Source organism: Heliangelus exortis, chromosome 4 (assembly GCF_036169615.1).
Source record: "Heliangelus exortis chromosome 4, bHelExo1.hap1, whole genome shotgun sequence".
Lineage (NCBI taxonomy): Eukaryota > Metazoa > Chordata > Aves > Apodiformes > Trochilidae > Heliangelus > Heliangelus exortis.
In genome coordinates, this window is record NC_092425.1 from 27,595,148 (window position 1) to 27,614,828 (window position 19,681).

The 19,681-nt window shown below is 40.9% G+C and overlaps 1 protein-coding gene across 1 annotated transcript; it reads left to right on the forward strand.

Annotated features, from left to right (window-relative positions):
• Window positions 1-7,799: 7,799 nt before the first annotated feature.
• On the forward strand, window positions 7,800-17,842 carry LOC139796036 (OCIA domain-containing protein 2-like). The gene is made up of 7 exons (XM_071743585.1): window positions 7,800-7,976; window positions 10,181-10,274; window positions 11,012-11,065; window positions 13,200-13,247; window positions 13,984-14,089; window positions 15,274-15,361; window positions 17,672-17,842. The coding sequence occupies exons 1-6, from the start codon at window positions 7,917-7,919 to the stop codon at window positions 15,353-15,355; spliced, it is 444 nt and encodes a 147-aa protein (XP_071599686.1). The 5' UTR covers window positions 7,800-7,916; the 3' UTR covers window positions 15,356-15,361; window positions 17,672-17,842.
• The last annotated feature ends 1,839 nt before the right edge of the window (window positions 17,843-19,681 follow it).

The following is a 19,681-nucleotide window of genomic DNA, read 5'->3' on the forward strand; positions in this document are numbered from 1 at the left end:
GTTGGGCATCTTTTCATGGAGGTGGACCTGGCTGGCCAGAGTCTATACCTCACAGCCCTGTAGCAAGGTAGAGCGTGTGATCTCCTCCCTTCACTGCTGTGTTACTAAAGGAGCTTTGCCCACTGGATGGGCACACCAGCAGGTAACAAAATGAAAGTAAAGAATTCATCCCACCGGCTGATGGGAAAAAGAAGGTGACTGACTTGCTGGTCAAATACATGGTAGAGTAACTGTGATTACCTGTCTTGGGGGAGGAATGTTCAAGTTGGTGCTGTACTCAACAAAATGTGCTTTGTTTTATAGGAAACCAAGGACTTCTAATAAGCAATCCTGTCTGCAGAAAGCACCAAAAGGAGCATTTTGTTTGCTGAGATTTCTGCATTGAGGCTTAAATGGCTGTGTGCTAATTTTAAAATAAAGCTATATGAACATAGCCATGATCACAGCTGCCAAGTTCTGGCAAAAGGATTGCATAAGCAAAATCTGTGTTTTAGATTTAATTTTTGGCTCGAGAAGTAAATTTATAACTGAACTGAGAGGTAAAAAATCCCTTTTGCTCTTGGAATGCGTAATTTTCTTAAGTTTTATTACTTTTCACACAGTACCCTCCAAAACTGCCAGCTATATTTTCTCTGTTTTGTTTTTTTTTTTACTTGCTACCCCATTCTAAACACACCTTATGATGTGCATTTAATTTCCCTTGTACCTGTGAAACTCCAGATCCATAAGAATAAAAACTATAAATAAACCTATTACTAGCAATAAATCCCTCTCACAACTTTTCATGGGGCAGAGTGCTAAGGAAAAGTTTGTCCCAGTAGTCTCACAATCAAGTAATTAATTTGTCCTGCAGTACAATGGGGTTTGTCTAGCTACAGAAACTGTTGAATTTTGGTTGGTATTTGAAAACATAGATATGTTTAAAATGTCTACAAAAGAACTGAAGTGTTTTGATAAAAGTGAGTCTCTCTAGGGGAGTTAGATTGAGATCCAAAGGTTTAATGACCTTTCTCTTTTCTCTTATTCAAGTTACATGTAACTAAAGGCATCCTTTATTTCTTCATTTAAAAAAACCCATCCCACAACAGTCACCAAATTCACTTATCACTGGCTTAGGATTATGCAAGTGATCACACCTTTTCATCTTGCTGTGGCATGACGCAAATGGAACCTGTAAGATGAGATCCTTGTCCAGAGCAAACCCAGAACATGTCTGCTTTTGTTTCTGCGTAGTAGGAGTGTGAGGCTCGCAGCATGTATTCATCCAATAAATATTTGAAACAATTTTGCAACACTTTTTGTAATCGCAGTATCTTGCTTCATGGTTCAGAGGTGGAGTTCCAGTCAAACGAGACACTGCTGGAATCATGAACCTGATGTGCTTGCTTGGCTTCCATTAAACTCATAATGCAAAGAAAATAATGCAATTCTTGACAAATTTAGCTATTGTATTCTGGGTATTTTTTGGGATTCATAAAACTACTATTTGGCTTCAAACACAGCAAAGTGACATTCCAGTTCTCTATAGAGGTGACATAGAGATAAGAATCTGAGCATAAGAGGAGGGAATTTTCAGGTGTAATGTTTTTAAATTAAAACAGAAATGTCTTACATTCAAAGTCAGTGCTTACAGGGTGCTTAATTACACATACATTTGTAGAAATGCCTTTTTTTAAATTATTATTGGAGTGCTATTTGTAACTGATAAAAAGAAAAAGCAATGGCACTTGATCTGTACAGAAATACAATGACTGTAAACCAGCAAACCCAAGACAGCCTACAACAGCAAAAGTTTACACTCACAGAAAAAGAACCTTCTTCATTTTAGAATAGTATTTAATATACCTTTAGCCTAAGGCAGACGTTAAAAAGTTATCAGAATTTAACAGAAAATAAATTACAGCCCCACAATTATATCAGTATTGCCAGAGGTAAACCGCTCAGTGACTGTAAAAAACAATGCATTGTTTGGGTTCAAACTATAATACAAGCATGTTTTTAAGCCCAAAATAAACACATAGATTTTAAAATAACTGGGAGACACCTGTGAGACTTTATCCTTGCATATTGCCCTGTAGAGATCTGTCTGAATGGGCATGACTAAGAAGCAGAAGAAAGGGCCAGGGAAAGAGAGGAAAGAAGCGTAAAAGTATGAAGACAAATTAGGATTAAGAAAGCAGCTCTGGAAAAAAAGATGAGGTGGCTGAGTTTACCAGTTAGGTACCTGTCACAGTGAAAGTAGAAACACAAAGACTTGGGTCTGCTCTGTTTGCATACCAGTGTAGAGCTTGTTAGTCATTACCATAACATCTGTTATGCAAAACTCTATATATGCATATTCACAGTCAACATTAATTTGGTTGTAATTTCCTCAATTACAGTAAGTTGTTTCCTCATTACAGTAAGTTGGCTACAAAATAGTGTTTATTTGTTACACCTGGACTGAAGTGCAACCTCACCTCTTCTAAATCAGTTCTAAAAGACAGGACTAACAAATATTGAGACTCGCTAAAGACCTTTTTCAATAAAATGTTCTGTGGGACATGATACATGAATATTGCCCCAGAGTAATTCCAGTAATTAACTCTGTGTAATAGGTCTTGATTAATTTCAATATGGATTAGACATGGCAGACAGATAGAGTCAAGTCTAAGGATCTAAGCACCTATAACCCTGTTGAAATCAGCTAGTGTTGCATGTCTTTACTGTAGGAAAGAAATAACACATATAGCTGTGCATCTAAGAGAAGAGAAAACTCATTCTTTTTACAATCAATTTTACAGCTTTTCTTGCATTGAGAAAAGAAAATCCTAAAACTTGAACACCTGATAATTGTCAGCCACTTGTTTCTACTAAAAGGTAGGCCAGACCATGTGCAAAATAGAAATAAGTACATCCAAGAATCAGCCAGGGCAAAACTATTACATAATTTCTTGCAGGCAGTGAGAACACTTTAATGTTTTACTCACAAGTATGTTGACTGTTTCCTGCTGTGACTTTTGATGACTTTTCATTCACCCTTAACTCCTACTGCCATTAGCATGAGAACAATGCCCTACAGTATAATTCTTATGTGATTTTCCATGCTCTCAAAGTTTTTATTACTGATACATTTTTTGCAACAGTGCTTCTGTTACTCCAAGCCTTTGTAATTTTTAAGCAATTAACAGTTTTTGTGATTTTCTGCTGAACAAGCAGACCACATTTTTCACATGTGGTGATAGTTCCTCCTCCTGTCGTGTCGTGTGCTGTATGCATACATGGAGAGTTTCTATTAAATACACACACAAATGGCTTTGCCTTTGGCAAATGTGGTGAACCTCAGAATCCTAGCAACGCTGCAGTGTTTTCTAAAATGTTCTTCAGACAAGTAGTCAGAGCCCGTAAAACTTCCCTGAGTTTGTCAGGTCTCAGCTCTTTGACCTCCTTCTACTCCGACAGTAAAAAATTCCTCCACCAAGGATTCAGCTCCTTACTGGTTCTTTTATTTTTCTGTATATTATTATTATTATTATATTATTATATTATTATTATTATTATTATTATTATTATTATTATTATTATTATTATTATTTTGGTGTGTAAGGTCGGTTTTGTTCTGGGAGGAGTAAGGATCCTTCTCTTGGTTTGTGTTTGTTATTCTAAAGCACCACCATTTATTGGTTTCCATCTACCAACTTCTCTCCATTTTCATAGCTCTGAAGTATTTGCTGGTAAATCTTATAAACAGAGAGTGTCTGAGGAACATATTCAATTGCAATAACCAACTTTAAAATGAAAAAGAAGTCAAACCTTTTTTAATAGGCACTTCTGCACAGAAAGTTGCACAAATGCAAGTGACCACTATCCCTGGGCATGCACATGCCTATTAAGAAACTGACATTCTGGTGGCCTTTCATTTTATAACCAGTTTAAGCTCAACCAGCTGAAGAAATAATCGCTTATCATGAACTTGCCAGGCATGGGATTTTCTTGCATACTGTAGTTTTCAAAATAGCATATAGTCAGTATCTATTAAGTCTTTATTTACCCATGATTTCAAGGGTACCTCTTACATCACAGGAGATGTGGGTACACTTTTAAGAGCTGGTTTAGGACATTTCTCTTTCCAGACATCCATGTGAGGAGCAGCAGCAAAGTGCAATTGTATGTATTGGCTGGCAAGAGTGAGACAATACCCAAGAAAAATGAGACAGCTTTTGTTTAAAGATGAAATGCAAAAATCAACCTCAGTATTACCTGCCTTGTTTTATATTTATCATTAAAGAAAGGCATTTTATGTCTCATTACAGAGAAAGTAGCACTTTTTTTTCAGTACTCTTAAAAACCCCCCCACCACCCTAAACTGATATTTTCAGTTTTTTTCTTGGAAGAGTATTTTTCATTAATTAAAGGATTTTTATTTTTTTATACTCTTTAACTTCTTATTAATATTGATATTAACATGTTTGCTTAATGCATAAGCATCATAGTATTAAAATCAAAGTAGATAAGCAATACCTTTCATCCAAAAATGGTCAAAATTAAATCTGTCACTTCCTTAAAGTAGAACAAGATTAAATATTTTAAGATCGTAGGACACACCCCAACACCGAATGTCGGACTCTGCTAACTTGAAAAATGATGTTCTGGATTTCTTTAGGGAAATACGAGAACTCGGAAGGAACCTCACTGACCCGTTCACTGTTTGCTTTTCTCCCGGAGCATCCCATGAGGAGACGTGACCCGCTGATTTAGTTACAGACACTGCTAGGATCCGGGAGCCGAGGGGAGCTCTGCGGGGAAGCGCCCAGGCGTGCCGGCACTCCCGGCCCCGCATTTCGCCTCCGCTCCCTCCTCAGCACCGCCCGCGGGGAGGTGCGGGACGCCCCGCCTGCCCCTGCCGCGAGTGGCCAGGAGGTGGCAGTGGAGCCCAGCGGTAGCCACGGCGCGGGCAGCGGGCGGGATCCTGGATCCTGCTTCGGGGGCGGCCGGCGGAAGGTGAGACGACGGAGGGGAAGCCCCCGGGTGCTGAGGTCGGGGGGAGGGGTGGGAGAGTTGGGACGGAGTCGGTGCCCACCGACTTTTCGGACCAGGCCGCCCCCATCCCCTTCCTTCGTTGGGCTGGCGCCCCGCGGGGGTCAGCGCTCCCGGGACGCGGCCGGGACGCCGAGCATCTTCCGCCCCGCGGCCCCGGGGAGCGTCGGTCTCCGCCTTTCCGTACCGCTGGGGCCGGGCTCCTGGGTGCCGGATTTCTCTGGCGTCACGGCGAGAGGAAGGCCGGGGCTGGCGGGGAGAAGGCCGGGGCTGGAGTGGCTCTGGGCGGGGGCCCCGGGGCCGGGGGCTGGCGGCGGCTCCTGGGGAGTCTCTCCCCGGTCCCGCCGCCTTCCCCCATCGCCATGCCCTGGCACGGAGCCGGGCCGGGCCGGGCCGGGTGTAACAGCCCGGGACAGGGGTGAAGGCGGCTGTCGTCTCCAGACGCTTGCCCCGGGCCGGGTGGCAGCCACTCCTGCTTCAGACGAAGCCCAGAAACCCCGGCTTTTTGCACATTCCCAGCCAAATCCTTAGCTCTGAGAGCAAGCAGCAAGTACAAAGTTATTGCCTGTTCTCGCTGTGCCCTGTGTGAGTGACTGTCACCAGACCCCTGAGCAGGTGCAGGCACATGGCTGGGCAAGTGCAAGGCACTCACCTGCTTCGTGGTGCCCACCCGGCTGCTGGTAGGAAGCTTTTCATTGCAGCTGCTCTGCTGCCTCTCCTCCGAAATAAAAGCCTGGAATTAAAGTAAAGTGCCAGTTCAGAAGAGACAGGTGAAACATCATTAGTGAGTCTTCACCTCTTCTTCACACTGGACTCTCAGTCCTTGAAAGGCTTTTCTGAAGTCCTAATGAGTTGTCTCAGTGACCGTTGTATTTCATTCATTTAATCAAGTGTTACATCGTATTTAAGTTAAATAGAAGGATAACACCAGTGGGGAGTTCTTCCTAAGGCAACTATGAGAACATCCTGTTAATCACTAACAGTTACATAGGCTGATAAATCAGCAGTAAGAAAACCAGTATAAGGCAGAAAAGTTAATTACTTCAACAAATCAGTGAAAATAAAGTTTTGGGAGGATAACAGTTGTGTTTCCAAGACACAATGACTCAAAATCATAGAATGGTTTGGGTTGGAAGGGACCTTGAAGATCATCTAGTTCCAACCCTCCTGCATGGGCAAGGACACCTCTCACCATACCAGGTTGCTCACAGTCCCACCCAGACTGGCCTCAGGGAGGGGGCATCCACAACTCCCTGGGCAGCCTGTTCCAGTGTCTCACCACTCTCACAATATTTTCTCTGTAATATCTAATCTAAATGTATCCTCTTCCAGTTTAAAGCCATTCTCTTGTCCTCTCACTACACACACTTGTAAAAAGTCTGTTCCCAGATTTCCTGTGAAGGAAAGTGAAGACAGTGAAGGGCTGTAGGCCATCTGTGTATTTTCAAACTTAATTTTTTCAAGACATGGTGATCACTGTAATTTTTGAGGGTGTCTGAGAATGAAGTGCAGATTGGTGATGATGCAATGTTTAATTGAGTCTTCTTACCATGGGGAGACAAGGTTGTGTTGCTTCTGTTCCATCACATAAGAAAGCATTGCTGTTGGAGTATCCAGTGCACATGTAGAAGAAGTTGCTTGAACTTTATAACTGTGTAACTGTGTAAAGCAACTGTGCACTGCATGTCCATAAATAATGTGCAAGGCCATGCAGTGATGTTCTAGGTAAAAAAGACAGCTTAGGTTTTTTTTTTAATTACTTCAGAAATAAATGATTCCTTCTTACTTTTCCCTAGCAGCACAATTCCCAGACATGGAAGCCTGAAACTTCTGCAACTCTTTGGAATCTATTTATTCTTACAGATTTATATATGTATATTTATTTAAGCATGTTTGTAACCGGATTGTGTTTGTTGGAAACACATACATGTTTTGCAACAGGCTTGCATTTTGGGTCCTGTGGAATCAAAACTTCAGGTGATAGCATCCCTCCTATGGGAGGTGGAGGAGAAAATACGATCAAACAAGGACAGAGAGGAATCACTCACCAGTAATGGTCAGGGGAAAAACAGACTCACCTTGTTTAATTTGTTACCGATCAGTTCAGAGTAGGCACATGAGACTAAAACCAGATCTTAAGAAGACCTTTCCACCCTCCCCTCCCTTCTTCCTGGGATCAGATTACTTTACCCCTTCTCAGCAGTACAAGGGAAGGAGGATGGGGGTTGTGGTCAGTTCATCACACCTTTCCTCAAGGTGAGGTGTGCAGTCGCTCCCACGAGCTTCTCCAACCTGACTCCCTCCCACGGGCTGCAGCTCTTCAAAAATTGCTCCATCCTGGGTCTCTGTTCCATGGGGTGTAGTCCTTCAGGAACAAATCGGTCCAGCACAGGCTTCCCACAGTCATGTCTTCCCTTCAGGTGCAGCCACCTGCTCTGGTATGGGGAGGGGGCTCCACTGTTAACCCCCAGGGGCTGAAGGGGACAGCCTGCCCCACTGTGGGGAATCTCTCCTTTGGCACCAAAAGCACCTCCTCCCCTCCCTTCTTCACTGACTTGCGTGACTGTGTGGGTGTTTCTCTTGCATTCCACTCTTCTCTTATTCTGATATTCCAGCAAGCTCTTTTTCTCATCATAACTCTATTTTCTCAGAAGCACCACCTCAGTCAGAGGCAGGACTGACTCGAAGCTGGGGAAACTTTTATCAGCCTTGCTGGAGCCACCCTGGTACCTAACAACTGTCAAAGTCCCACCACACAAATCCAATATGCAGTGAACTCGCAATACCAACATGATACTTTGGCTTTTTAACTTTGTACCTAGCAGGAAGAGAGCTGGCCACACATACAACACACAGTTTTGGCCCACCAAGATCAGCAGCAGAGAACAAGGAAAGAGAAAATGTCTTCTGAAACAACGCAAGAGGAAAGCCAGATGTTTCCACCAAAGCAAAGTAGATGGGTAAGATGGGTTTCCTCCCTTTTATTTTGATGCTGTTGATAATGAATAACTGAGATTTTGTATTTGTCACTGAAGAGAGAAGCAGAGACACAGCTGTCTGTTAAGCTTAAGCATGTAAATGAAGAGAAGAAAGGACTATGTGGTGCTCTTCCTGATTCATCCACTCAGAGGGCTAGGAGCTCTTGATTTTTAAGATAGTGGGCTCTGATTTATGCTCTACTAGTTAAACTTGTTACAGACTGCCAGAGCCCTGGTGTCTGAGTGCTAGTCTGTATAACCTGCCTGCTTCAGGTTGTGTGTATGTATTCAGAAGGGGAGAAGGGAACAATACTGTGCAAGAACCTGCCCTCCAGCTGTATGGCAGCTGAGTATTCTCCTCTGTTGGAGAAACCAGCTACCAATTTCAGATTTTACCAATTTTGTGCCATAAACTTGTAATTAACCACAATAGATTTAAATGTGGCATGACCTTGCTGCTAACCAGTTGCTGACTGAGAGCAGCAAAAGTGGGCTCATCTGCAAGGGAAGGTGACTTGGGACCCATGAGTAACAGCAAGTTGGGCAGGTGTTGACACCTCAGGGATAAGGAGCACAGTTCCACAGTACCCCAAAAAGAGGACTAGAGCAGATCCAGTAACATTAACTGGGTTAAGCCATTAGTCCAGTAATTGCCAGGCAAGTCGATATCAATAAAGCCAGGTTTGATGGTAAGCCAGGACATCAAGTTAGCAAGGCAAGGTAGGGATCATCATGGCAAAAAGCCAGCTACGGGCATACCTAGAACACAGTTAACATCAGAGCCTGAGCTTAAATGTAGCTCCTGAGCTGAGGGGCAAAGGCCCTGGGCAAAGCTGCTTGCAGCCCTTTCTCACCACTTTGCTCATTTCACAGCACTCTAATTCAGTGTTACACAACTGTGCCATAATAAAACTGACTTTGAGCCCTAGCAACTAAACCCGTGGCAGGATGTATATGGGGCAGAAAGGTTGCAAAGCTTGCTGGTACACTTAGGGCCCTGACACTCATTTTCTTATCTTTCACTCAACCTGTTTGGCTTTTGTTGTTGGCTGTGACTGTGCTGTGAAACCAGTTTGGAGTGGTCCTCTAGGGTTTGGAGTAGATTGAGCTCTCTACTGTTTACCCAAGCAGCATTAATTGCACTTGGGAGCAGTGTTGGAAGAAGGATACTAATTAGCTAAAATATGAAATGTGTGGCTGTAGCCAATAGATGCATTTCATAATTAAGATTACAGAATCACGGATCAGTCGGGCATAAAATGCGGTAGAATCCTCTAACAGACCAATGTTCTTTTTTCCCAAGGCACTGCTTATTCTGTGAAATCTGATTTTACATAGTAGATATGATTTTAGATGTTGTGGTTTTGCTGACAAATAGTAGGATTTCCACTAATTTTAACTTAATGACAACTTCTTCTTTCCCCCAGCTCTTATTGCTGAGCACACCACATGGCATGGGATATCCTTTGGGTCAGTTGAAGTCATCTGTCCCAGCTGTGTCCCCTCCCAACTTGTCATGCACCCCCAGCCTATTTGCTGGCAGGGCAGCCTGAGAAATAGAAAAGGCCTCAGTGCTGTGTAAGCACTGCTTAGCGATGCCTAAAACACCTCTGTGTTACCAACAATGGTTTGGTCACAGATCTGAAATGCAGCACCATAGCAGCTACTATGAAGAAAATAAACTCCTTCCCACCCAAAACCAGTACACCTGTATATTTCACATGTCCAGTAATGATACTGCAAGTGCTCAAACTGATAAATGAGTCATCTCTTAAAGGAAGAAAAAGAATGTCCTTATACCCACATGTCAATACCCTGCATAGTAGAATGCAAGAGAGAGTACTGTCACCTTTTTTTTGCACTGTCAAAATGGAAAAAAGAACTACCATTAGCTTGAAAGAAGGCTGTCAGCCAGCTAATTATGATGAAGCCAGTAGGGCTGATCTATTTTAGGAAAGTACAGACCAACAGCATGAGTGGTTTTAACCCAACATCTATGTAGTTCTTTCTGTTTCTGCATTAGAGTATATAGTATTTCATCACACTGCTAGCAACACAACAGGATGTTCCCCTTGTTGGTTGTTTTCTGCATTGTATTTGTTTTTTAAAAATATTTTGTCTTCTTTAATTTTTTTTTCTTCCTAGGAGATTAAGTTCAATAAAATAACCCAGGTTTATTCTTTCAGCCAATGTTCTACTGTCCCATTTCACAACATCCCAGTGCTACAGAAATTGCAAGAATCCGTGAGGAATGCAAAAAGGAAAGTTTCTGGTACAGAGGTGGGGCATCCAAACTTGTTCTTAGCACCCTAAGAATGACTCCTTGATGTACTTACTGCAAAATGCTATGCAGTTTATTGTAATACATTGGGTTTTGTTGAAATACTGTTGTGGGTTAAGTCTGTTATTTTACGTTAAGCAATATATTATTATTGGGTTAATTGAATTATTTGTGTAGTCATAGTAGGTGAAGGTGATTGAATTAAGCTCTTGTTTAATATGATCTTACTTTATTAGTCATTGAGTTGGTTCTGTTCTTGAAGTCCATTTTTAAAATAAATTTGGTAATATTTTACTTTCTTATATACTTCTTTTGGCTTAGAATGAGAGTCAGGCCATTTAATCAGAGCTGCTGTCACTACTAGTGTTGTAGTACTGAGAGGAGATACCCAGGTTATGGAAGCTATTACTTAATAAATATGCTTCATGCATTAGCTCCATGTGTGACAGCAGGCCTGATGTCCAGCACTGTGTGAACACAACCTTGCTTTGAAGAGATAGTAATCTGAATGGGCAGAGCTAATTCATAGAATCATAGAATCATAGATTATGATAATTGGTGATTATGACAGTAAATAATGTTTAGAAGAGGAGTAAGGTGTGTAACATTATAAACACATAAAACATTTAACATACAAGAGTTATTATTACATTTAACATTTTAGAGAGTAATATATTTAATAAATAGGTAACAAACAGACTGATACCAGACACACTCCTTCTTTTTATTTTTACAGCTCTTCCTTTGTCTCTTGGAAGCATGCTTGTCACCCAGGGGCTAGTCTCAAAAGGTAAACATAAAAAATACCTGATAGTCCTAAGTTATGAAGTTGAGACTCTAGAATTACCACTGAGATGCAAATTTCCCTAAAGCCTGCTGGTTTTCATGATCAATATTCCTCTTATGACAATCATTATTATAGTGATTTGGTCATTATATTTGCATTGTCACAGTCACTCTTGAAAGAACATGAACTGAAAAGAGAACTCACAAATTAAAAAACTGGTGAGTAAAACCTTTCCTGGAGCTGCCAGTACAACACAGCATCATACAACTTGAGCAAGACCTAAGATTTGGGTATTGTAGCTCTAACTGTTGGTTTATTTGAAAAATGCTGTCAGTGTTTTTGCAGTGACCACATATCAACATGAATACAGCTTTGGTGCAAAGGGACAAGGAATACTGCCAAAGTGAGGAGACAGAGTGCTTTTTATAGAGATGGTTTCTGATCTGTAGCCACTAAAGAGAATTGTATTCCATTTATGTAGTGGATGAAACTGGTTCTACACACTGCACTTTCAATTTCTCTTCTGGGGCCCTTGACTAATAATAAGGTTGAGGTTAGCATTCTGGGTAAAGAGTGAAGTACATCCATGCTGAAGACCACTAAGATGGGTGTATCTCACAGGAGCAAATAAGACAGTCCTTCAGCCTCCCTCAGCAGATGATTACAGCAAGGGCACAAAAAATCACAGGGCCTGAAGCAAGAAGCAGGGAAAGATCTATGAGAGATGGGTGGTAGGAGACAGCAAATGGAGGAGGTGAAAATGGCTCAGCCTTTTCTCACTGTGTGGCTGCAAGCTCCTTTTTTGTCCAACCACTATTACCATGTTTCCTCCTCATAGCATTCTGTTACTTTAACTAAGATGATCAGGAAAAGGAAAGCAGAAAGCCTAAAAGATGTGCTATACCACAAGAGGCTGATACGGGTTCCCTGTTGCATCACTGACACGTGAACTTGTAGGTGGATGGATGGGCAGGGATGGAGAATAGGAGAGTGTATGAGGGAAAACCAAGATTTACACCTTTGAAAAGGGGTGAGCAGTGATGGAAAGGGCACTGGGGCTGACTGAGTAGCTCGTATGCCACCATCTGGCAGGAAGTACTCTTCTCAGTTTCTCTCCATTGTACTTGGATGTTTCTGATCATCTGTGAAATAACAAGTGCCCATATTAGATAATCATTACCGTGTGTCAGCAACTGGGAGGGGGAGGGCTGCTTAGAAGGCAGCAGCAATTTTGTCTCTCATTCACCTGAAAGACCCAATTTAAAAATGTGTAGATGCCAGAGGGTGAAGGCCCTTGCACTTAGCATGGGCTGACTCCTGCTCTGTCTGAACACTCTCTGGTGACTGCAGACAGCACACTGGCCCTGGGAGCAGATGGAGCTTCTGAGCCTCATTAGTGCTGTCTGACTGGATGTGGCAAACTGTGTTCCCTTCCCTTTGCCATGGCAATCTTGCTGTGTGGAGCCCTCCTCCACAGCATGGCACTCACTCCTCTGCCCCACACACACTCGCAGGAGCACAATGGTTCCACCTCTTGTTGCTAACTGGAGGGATTTCTGTAAGAAAAGCTCATCTTCTGCTTTTCATGTTCAGCACACAGTATTTTCCTCACAAAGGCCAAACACATGATCTCTCCTCTCCGAAAGAGGAGCTTGGGTGTCTGTGGTGCAGTTTAACACAGGTTTAATCAACAGCCACAGAAAACTTGGGCCTGCTTCTCACAGCACAGGGAGCTGGACCCTGAGTAAGAGATTTCAGTTTGCTGTTGTATTTGCAAGGCTGGGTTGTGCTGAAACATAAGCCACCATCTCCCTCTGCTGCAGTGCTGCAGGTGTCACCAGTGTCACCAATGTCATTTTGTGTTGATTTACACTTCAAACTCCGGCCTGCAGTGAATCCTGAGAGTTCCATCCTGAGAGTTCCAGGCTTTTTTCCTCCTGTGACTCAAGGACCAAGACACACGCACTAAGAACTAGTGGAATGGAAACTGCCCTGATGTTTCTAAGTCTGAGTTGGTGGACTTAGAACATTTTTGTACAGTCTTCACCTTCAGAAATGCAAAAGCTTGAAGGAAAAATACTGTATTTGAATTTGAGTGCTGGTGCATTTGTTTTCTGACTGTTTCCTTTTATTTTAGGCATTTTCTCAGCAAGCCCAAGATTTGGTGCATTACCTAAGATGGCAAGTAAGTTGTAACCAATTCTAAAAGGAAAAGAAGAATTATTTACAGGCAATCTGCATATCTTACATGCATCTCTCTGAATCTCTTTTCAACCTTTTCTTTTTTTTTTTGAATTTATGAGATGCTACCAGAGTGCTTTAGGACATCAGAGTTCTGCTGTGCTTAAATGTCTGCAATAAGGTTCTTTTAATGTAAATATTTTCAGTACTAGCTTATATTTACTTAATATATCCTCTCAAACTGGTGCAAACTCCAGTCTCACCTTTGTTTTGTAAATAGTTTAAATCTCATTGATGCTATGCTTAGCTGATCACACAGCTTATGGTATCAGGGGGCCATCATAATATATATATATGTAATAACATGTTCCTTTTTATATGTTCATTTGATTTATCTTAACTGTTGAGTTCATGTCCAAGGCGACAAAGAATACAAACACAAGGCACAGAAACCGTACCTTTAAAAGTTGACTTTTAAATGGCAAGAAGTTAAGTGGATTCCCTCTTCAGCAGAAGTTCAACAGAAAATTCAGGATGTTGAAGTAATATTTTAATTCTCACTCTGTAAGGAGTGAAAGGACCATTACAGTAATCCTTATCAGTACAGTAATCAGTACATTACAGTACTGTAATGCCTGTATAACTTCACGAGTGTTTGTGATGTGTTTTGAGAAGCCCTGCTTGCTGCACACAATTCATTGCATGAGTAAAATGGAGCCAGTTGTTATCTTTCTTTGTAGTTGCTGGTGGCCTTGGCTTTGCCATTGGAAAGATGTCGTACATAGGAGAGTGCCAAAAAAAGTTTGAGAAAATTGGTGTTGCCCCATTTGGTCCACAACAAAAAAGGTTTGTGCTTATTTAAAATAATTAATCCTAGATCAAAATAGTATTTACAGTAGTAATAATAATATGCTGCAGAACTATGAATTTAAATTTTGTGATCAGGTTGTGATTTGGCTATGCATGTCAGTATTAGAAACTACTGAATATTCTTCAGAAAATGCAAATTAAACTCAGTGTAATGCCTGTTATTAAGGAATACATTATTTAAATGAAATTATAATGCTTTTAAGTGTGGTGAAACAACAGCTACTATTCTCTTTTCATCTAGTACTGTGGCTCTAAGTATCTCACTATCTTCTACCATACCAGCCAGTCTGTACCATTCATCCAGCCAAATAACACTGCAGATTTTTTTTACACTATTCTCATATTTTAACAACAGTTTCAATCCTCCTCTGTGGTTTTGTCCAGTATCTTACTGTCATGCCAAACTATGAAGAGCACAAACTGCAAGGTTGGTTTTTTCCACCTTGCAACTCTAACCATAGCTCAATGGGTGGCTCCTGTTGCCTGTCTCTTCCATGTTTTAGTCATTGTTTCTGAACTCCATATAAAGTACTCTTTCCCATCAAATCACACTCTGACTTTCTTCCAAGCTCCTTCTTAAGCTGCCAGTACTTCTTTGCATCCCCAGTATGATTTCTCATTCACACACAATATGCATTTTCAAAAATCCTACCCACAAAATTGTTCTCTGTCTTTCCACATCTTTCCAGTGTGGGCTTTTATGCCTATGAAAGTGCCTGATTGATAACAGACAGCTTCTTCATTGTTCTTATGTCTCTCCACTCCCATTCTTCCCCACAAAACAAAGCCATTACTTTCCTCACATGGTGCTACACAAAGTGGCCATTTGTTATTCTTTTGTAGTACAGGCTTTGCTCCCAACTCTGTTTGCTCATTATTGATAGGTACAATGGCAAGGACTGTATTTTCCTGCTTAGAAAATCCTATTGTATTTGGTAATTGCTGGAAATGCTAGTTCTGAAGAATAATAAATGGGATTTTGTTGGCTGAGACGCTTAGATGTCAACTTTTGAAGTCTATGTCTCATAAAGTAGTTAAACAAAATGGAGAGCATAGGCAAGTGATTGCTTCTTCAATAACATTTAGCAGCATGCTATGTAATTGTATTAGAAGAAATACAGCAAAGTTATTGAATCCCTTATCTATTTTCAATACTGTAGGCATTGTCATCATACTTGCAAAGAATGTGAAACAAAATTGGGACCAAATCAGAAAGAAGGTTCAATTCCCTCAGCATCTTAGTCCCAGGTAGGCAACCTTGAAATTTAAAATAAACTCTCGTATAATTTTCCATGTTGAGTGGTATTCTTGTTTGAAACCTTTGAACAATGTGGTGAAAATAATGGATTTTAATAATGAATTAAAATATGAGCATTATTCAAGGAAATTTTCCCTGTCTATGGTTTGTAATTAAATTTCTTTCTTCATTTTTACCTTGCATACCTTTCATGCTAATTTAAAATCCCCCATTCCTGAGGAATTTCTGCTTTAGCTGTAGCAGAGTATTGTATAGTCACCTAATTAGAATAGATTTGCATTGACTGCTTGTATGAAAACAAATATAACTCCTTTCAGTTTCTAACATTTTTGCTTAAGAAAAAAGAATTCTGGACAATCTTGATAATTTAAAATGCATTAAATATTGAGAATCTAAAAGCAGACACAGTTGGAGTGGGTTTGTTTCGGGATTTTTTTGGTGGTATTGGCAGGTATTTCATCTAGGGCTGTGATTTGGCCAGAGCCCTGGTGAGGTCAGGGTAAGAGTGGTGCTGGAGCAACTCCAGTCTGAGACAGAGGAGGTGGCCCCTGTGATGTTTTCACCCTGGAAAGGGAAAAGTCCCTTTGTGAAAAAGGAAACTTTAGAGGGTGGAGGGCAGGGGAGTGTTTAAAAAGACTTTTACTTGTTGTCTTTGAATATCAGGCCAGCAGCTGGGCTTTTTGAAAGCATTTTCACACATTCTGCTTGTGGTAAGCTGTGGCCTGAGCTTCTGGCAGGCAGGAGAATGTGTGAACGTGTTTGCAAATAGCTTGGCTGCCTGCAAGAGAGGCGAGCAGAGAGCCTGTGAAATCCTGCCAGGTGAGTTTGCTGCAGCTCTAATTGTAGCTTGGAACAAAAGCCTAATGCAGAAAATATTGGATTGAGTCTCTTTGGCATATATCATGTTGGAGTTTAGACAAGCATCCTGATAATGGTCCCTTTCATGCTCTGAAGTGCACTGGTGCAGACAATCTATAAGGACTATCCTAGCAGAAGCTGTTTACTTACCCAGAAGAGAGATCTTGATGTTTCTACTATGCATGTGGCAGGAGGGATTGTCCTGCAAGAAGCCCTGAGGACAAATTCCTGGTTTTAATCAACTTTGCTGCTGCTTGAGCATTTTATATGAAGAGCTGCAAGTGCTCAGCCACTAGCAAAAAATGCACTTTGGCTTAGGCTCACCTAAGTAAGGTTGCTGCCAAAACAGGCAAAGCTTCTCTTGTGCCAGCTGTAGAGATCATGAAGCACTGTGGCCCTCCAGAGCAGCTTGCTGCTCCGGCTGGGTATCAGACCCACAAGGAAAAGGGAAAAAGAAGAAATCAAACCTTCCTGAGCAGTAGTTTGTTAGTGGCAGAGTAAAGGAGGGAGCAAGCCAGGCTTAGGTTATTGTAAATGAAGGACAGCCTCCATCCATTAGCAGCTGAGAGCTCCATTAAGCCCTTGCATTACAGTGCTGATTAAGTGCTTTTTAAGATTTTAATAAAAGTTTGCTTATGTTGGGCAGTATCCTCACCCATCTCAATTAAGGACCCCAGGGCATGTTTAATTGAGGCCCCTCTTGTTTGTTTTCCTCCTGGAATTTCTGCTGTGGAACCTGCTCCCTGTTCCAGCTCACATGTTCATCAAAGAGCTTGATTGCTGCACTTTTTACCACACGTTGAGGTCTTGTTTGTTTTTTAAAAAGGCAAGAAAGCTTAGTCAGAAGCATAGTCTGAAAGCAAATGTAAAACAAGTGTAATTCTTTCAAATTTTAATTTCTGGAAGGAAAAAGCCATTATATTTGGGCCAGTATGATATTTTGATCTTGCCAGAAATCAGTTTTGATGGAAAAGTTTTAGAAACTTAGTAAAATAAATACTGTAAGCATCGTGTTGTTTTCCATATTGTTAAACAGTGATTATAACAATAACCTCATAACCTCTTTTATGTTTTAATAAATATTCTTAATTTATCATTCTAAATATCATATGTTCTAAATATCATTATTATCATTCTAAATATCATATGCTAGTTAGAGCATATCAGAGCTCTAAAAAGATATAGAGACCCTACTGAGCTCATCTCATCACTCATTTATATACTCATCACATTTATATACTAAATGTACATTACAAGCTCTGGCAAAGCCTAAGGGGACCACCCAGATAAAATGATACCCATGTTGGCAATTTCAGAGGTAGTTTCTTTTATCCTCAGTGACTTTGCAGAGTTCTCAGGAAAATCACCAAGAAGATCCATATTTCACATCAAAAGCAAGGTGCCACTCTGCTAAATAACAGGTCCTTTCATTCTATTTACAGATACAGTGAAGAAGATAAAAATCATATGGATCAGCTTCTTTCAAGGCTTCCTGCTGCAGAGATTAAATAATGTCTTTGATTTGATGTAAATCATCTTAATTGAAGTAGTTGCATAATGTTACATAGTTCTGTTCACAGTAAATACCAGTTTCTTTGGTTTTTCTTCTTCTCTCTCTTAGCATGTTTTGGTTTGTTTTTGTCCCTTCAGTGCAATTTAGATGTTAGTGCTGAAAAATTAAATTTCTCTGTTGCACTTAGATGCTGGCAATGCTTTGCATAGCAAGCAAACTGGCACATACTAGAATGTTTATGTCAAAAGGAAAGAGTGCAAGATGTTTAAATAGTTTTGCAGAAGGGCTAGACTAAGTAGCCTCCCTGGTGCTTTTTTTTCCTTTAAGATTTCCTACTTTTCCAAATTGGTGTTTGTTCTGAATTCTTGAGTTACTAAGAACTCTTGTCTCAACAAGGGCTTTAATTTTACACTCTTTACCATTGTACAGACTTTCCACAGCTCTTTGTCAGCAGTCTTGAGTCAAGGGCACACAGCTGTGCCACAGCAGAGCTGATGCTTGGTGTACAGGCAGGTGAGCCTTGGGGAGCCTTCATCAGGGGCTGCAGGGAGAGGGTTATGCAACCACAGAGAAGTCAACCTCCTCTGTGAAAATAATGTAATTATCACAGGAGTCCCGTGATAGGCAGCAAAACTGGTATGGTGACATGTCAGCTACTCACCCTCCATCTGACATCTACTGTCAAGATAACAGCAGCAAACTGCACCATGACATCCATGTGATGCAGAGGAGATTGATGCATGTGACAGAGGACCTTTCATGTCAGACTCTCAGAGGGTGTTTTGTGGTCAGTCTTAACTCTTGGGTTTACACCTTAGCTACTTAACTTTGCTTTAAGTGTAGTTTTGTTCAGGCTTCCTATTTCCTGTAATAAATGTACTGTTATATAAAAAATGTCTCCTTCTTTATCTAAATATGTTTCTATACTTTGCAAGAGGCAATACTCTGATTAGCTGATTGTGTTGATCTAAGTTAATGAGTTACTATAATACTGTTATGAGAAAAGGTGTGTTTGTGAATTTAAGATGTATTGGCACTAAATTTGTGCAAATCAAAGGAAAAATGAGCACAGCTTATGAACAAACTATCCCTTAGGAGGTCTTTAAAAGCATTTTTCTCTACTTGTGGCCAAATAATTATTTAAGCCTGTCAGGTGTCAGGCTCTACATAATACTCCTTGATTTGAGAAATAACAGGGGGGTATGTTTTAGCAAGCTTGTTATTTAATTTTGTAAAATACAGTTTCTCCTGCTTTGCTCAGCCATCAACTCAGGCAAGTGTGCAGCTGGGCTTCAAGCAGTAATAACAAGGCAGTAATAATGATGCAATACTTAAATCTAACTTCAAAGTTTCAAGATAATGTAAAATTGAGGTAAACTGAGTCTTCCAAAAGCAGGAGGTATGAAAGGATAGGGAAGAGTCACAATATATTCTGTACAATATTACTAGTTTGATAAAGTTGGAGCCAACCAGCTTTGATTGTGCTGTGACTTACAGGTGTGTTGAAATTTTCCCAGTGGCTGGATGGCTGTTCTGGATGTGGAATCAAACCAAATGGTGGATTTCTTAGTGTTGGATGGTTTACTGGACCTAATTAAACTTGTAAGCATCTTAAGATTTGACAAAGAAACATGACAAAGTGCCTTGTAGTTCCCAGGAGTTTTGTAAGAAGGCAGGTGTTGGTGCTAGTAGTAGTTATGCTGCATGATGCAGAAAGGGACATTTAAATGCCTACTGATTATTCTACATTATTACTTTATGCAAAAGGGAGACAGAAAGTGCTGGACAAAACCTCATGTGCTGTCAGAGCCAGGTCCTTGTGGTGTTGCTACTTGGGAAGTTAAGCTCCTGATGATTGAGTGCTTTTAGAACAGTAAGTCAGAACAGCTGTTGTGTAGTAATGCACAATTTAATGAGCTAACCTGTGGTGACCATTACT

Excerpts from the sequence above, each read along its gene's own strand:
- LOC139796036 (XM_071743585.1), top strand. The coding sequence starts at position 7,917 with ATGTCTTCTGAAACAACGCAAGAGGAAAGCCAGATGTTTCCACCAAAG. Across the intron at positions 11,066-13,199 it reads CCAGGGGCTAGTCTCAAAAG|GCATTTTCTCAGCAAGCCCA; the intron begins GTAAACATAAAA and ends CTTTTATTTTAG. Across the intron at positions 14,090-15,273 it reads TTTGGTCCACAACAAAAAAG|GCATTGTCATCATACTTGCA; the intron begins GTTTGTGCTTAT and ends TCAATACTGTAG.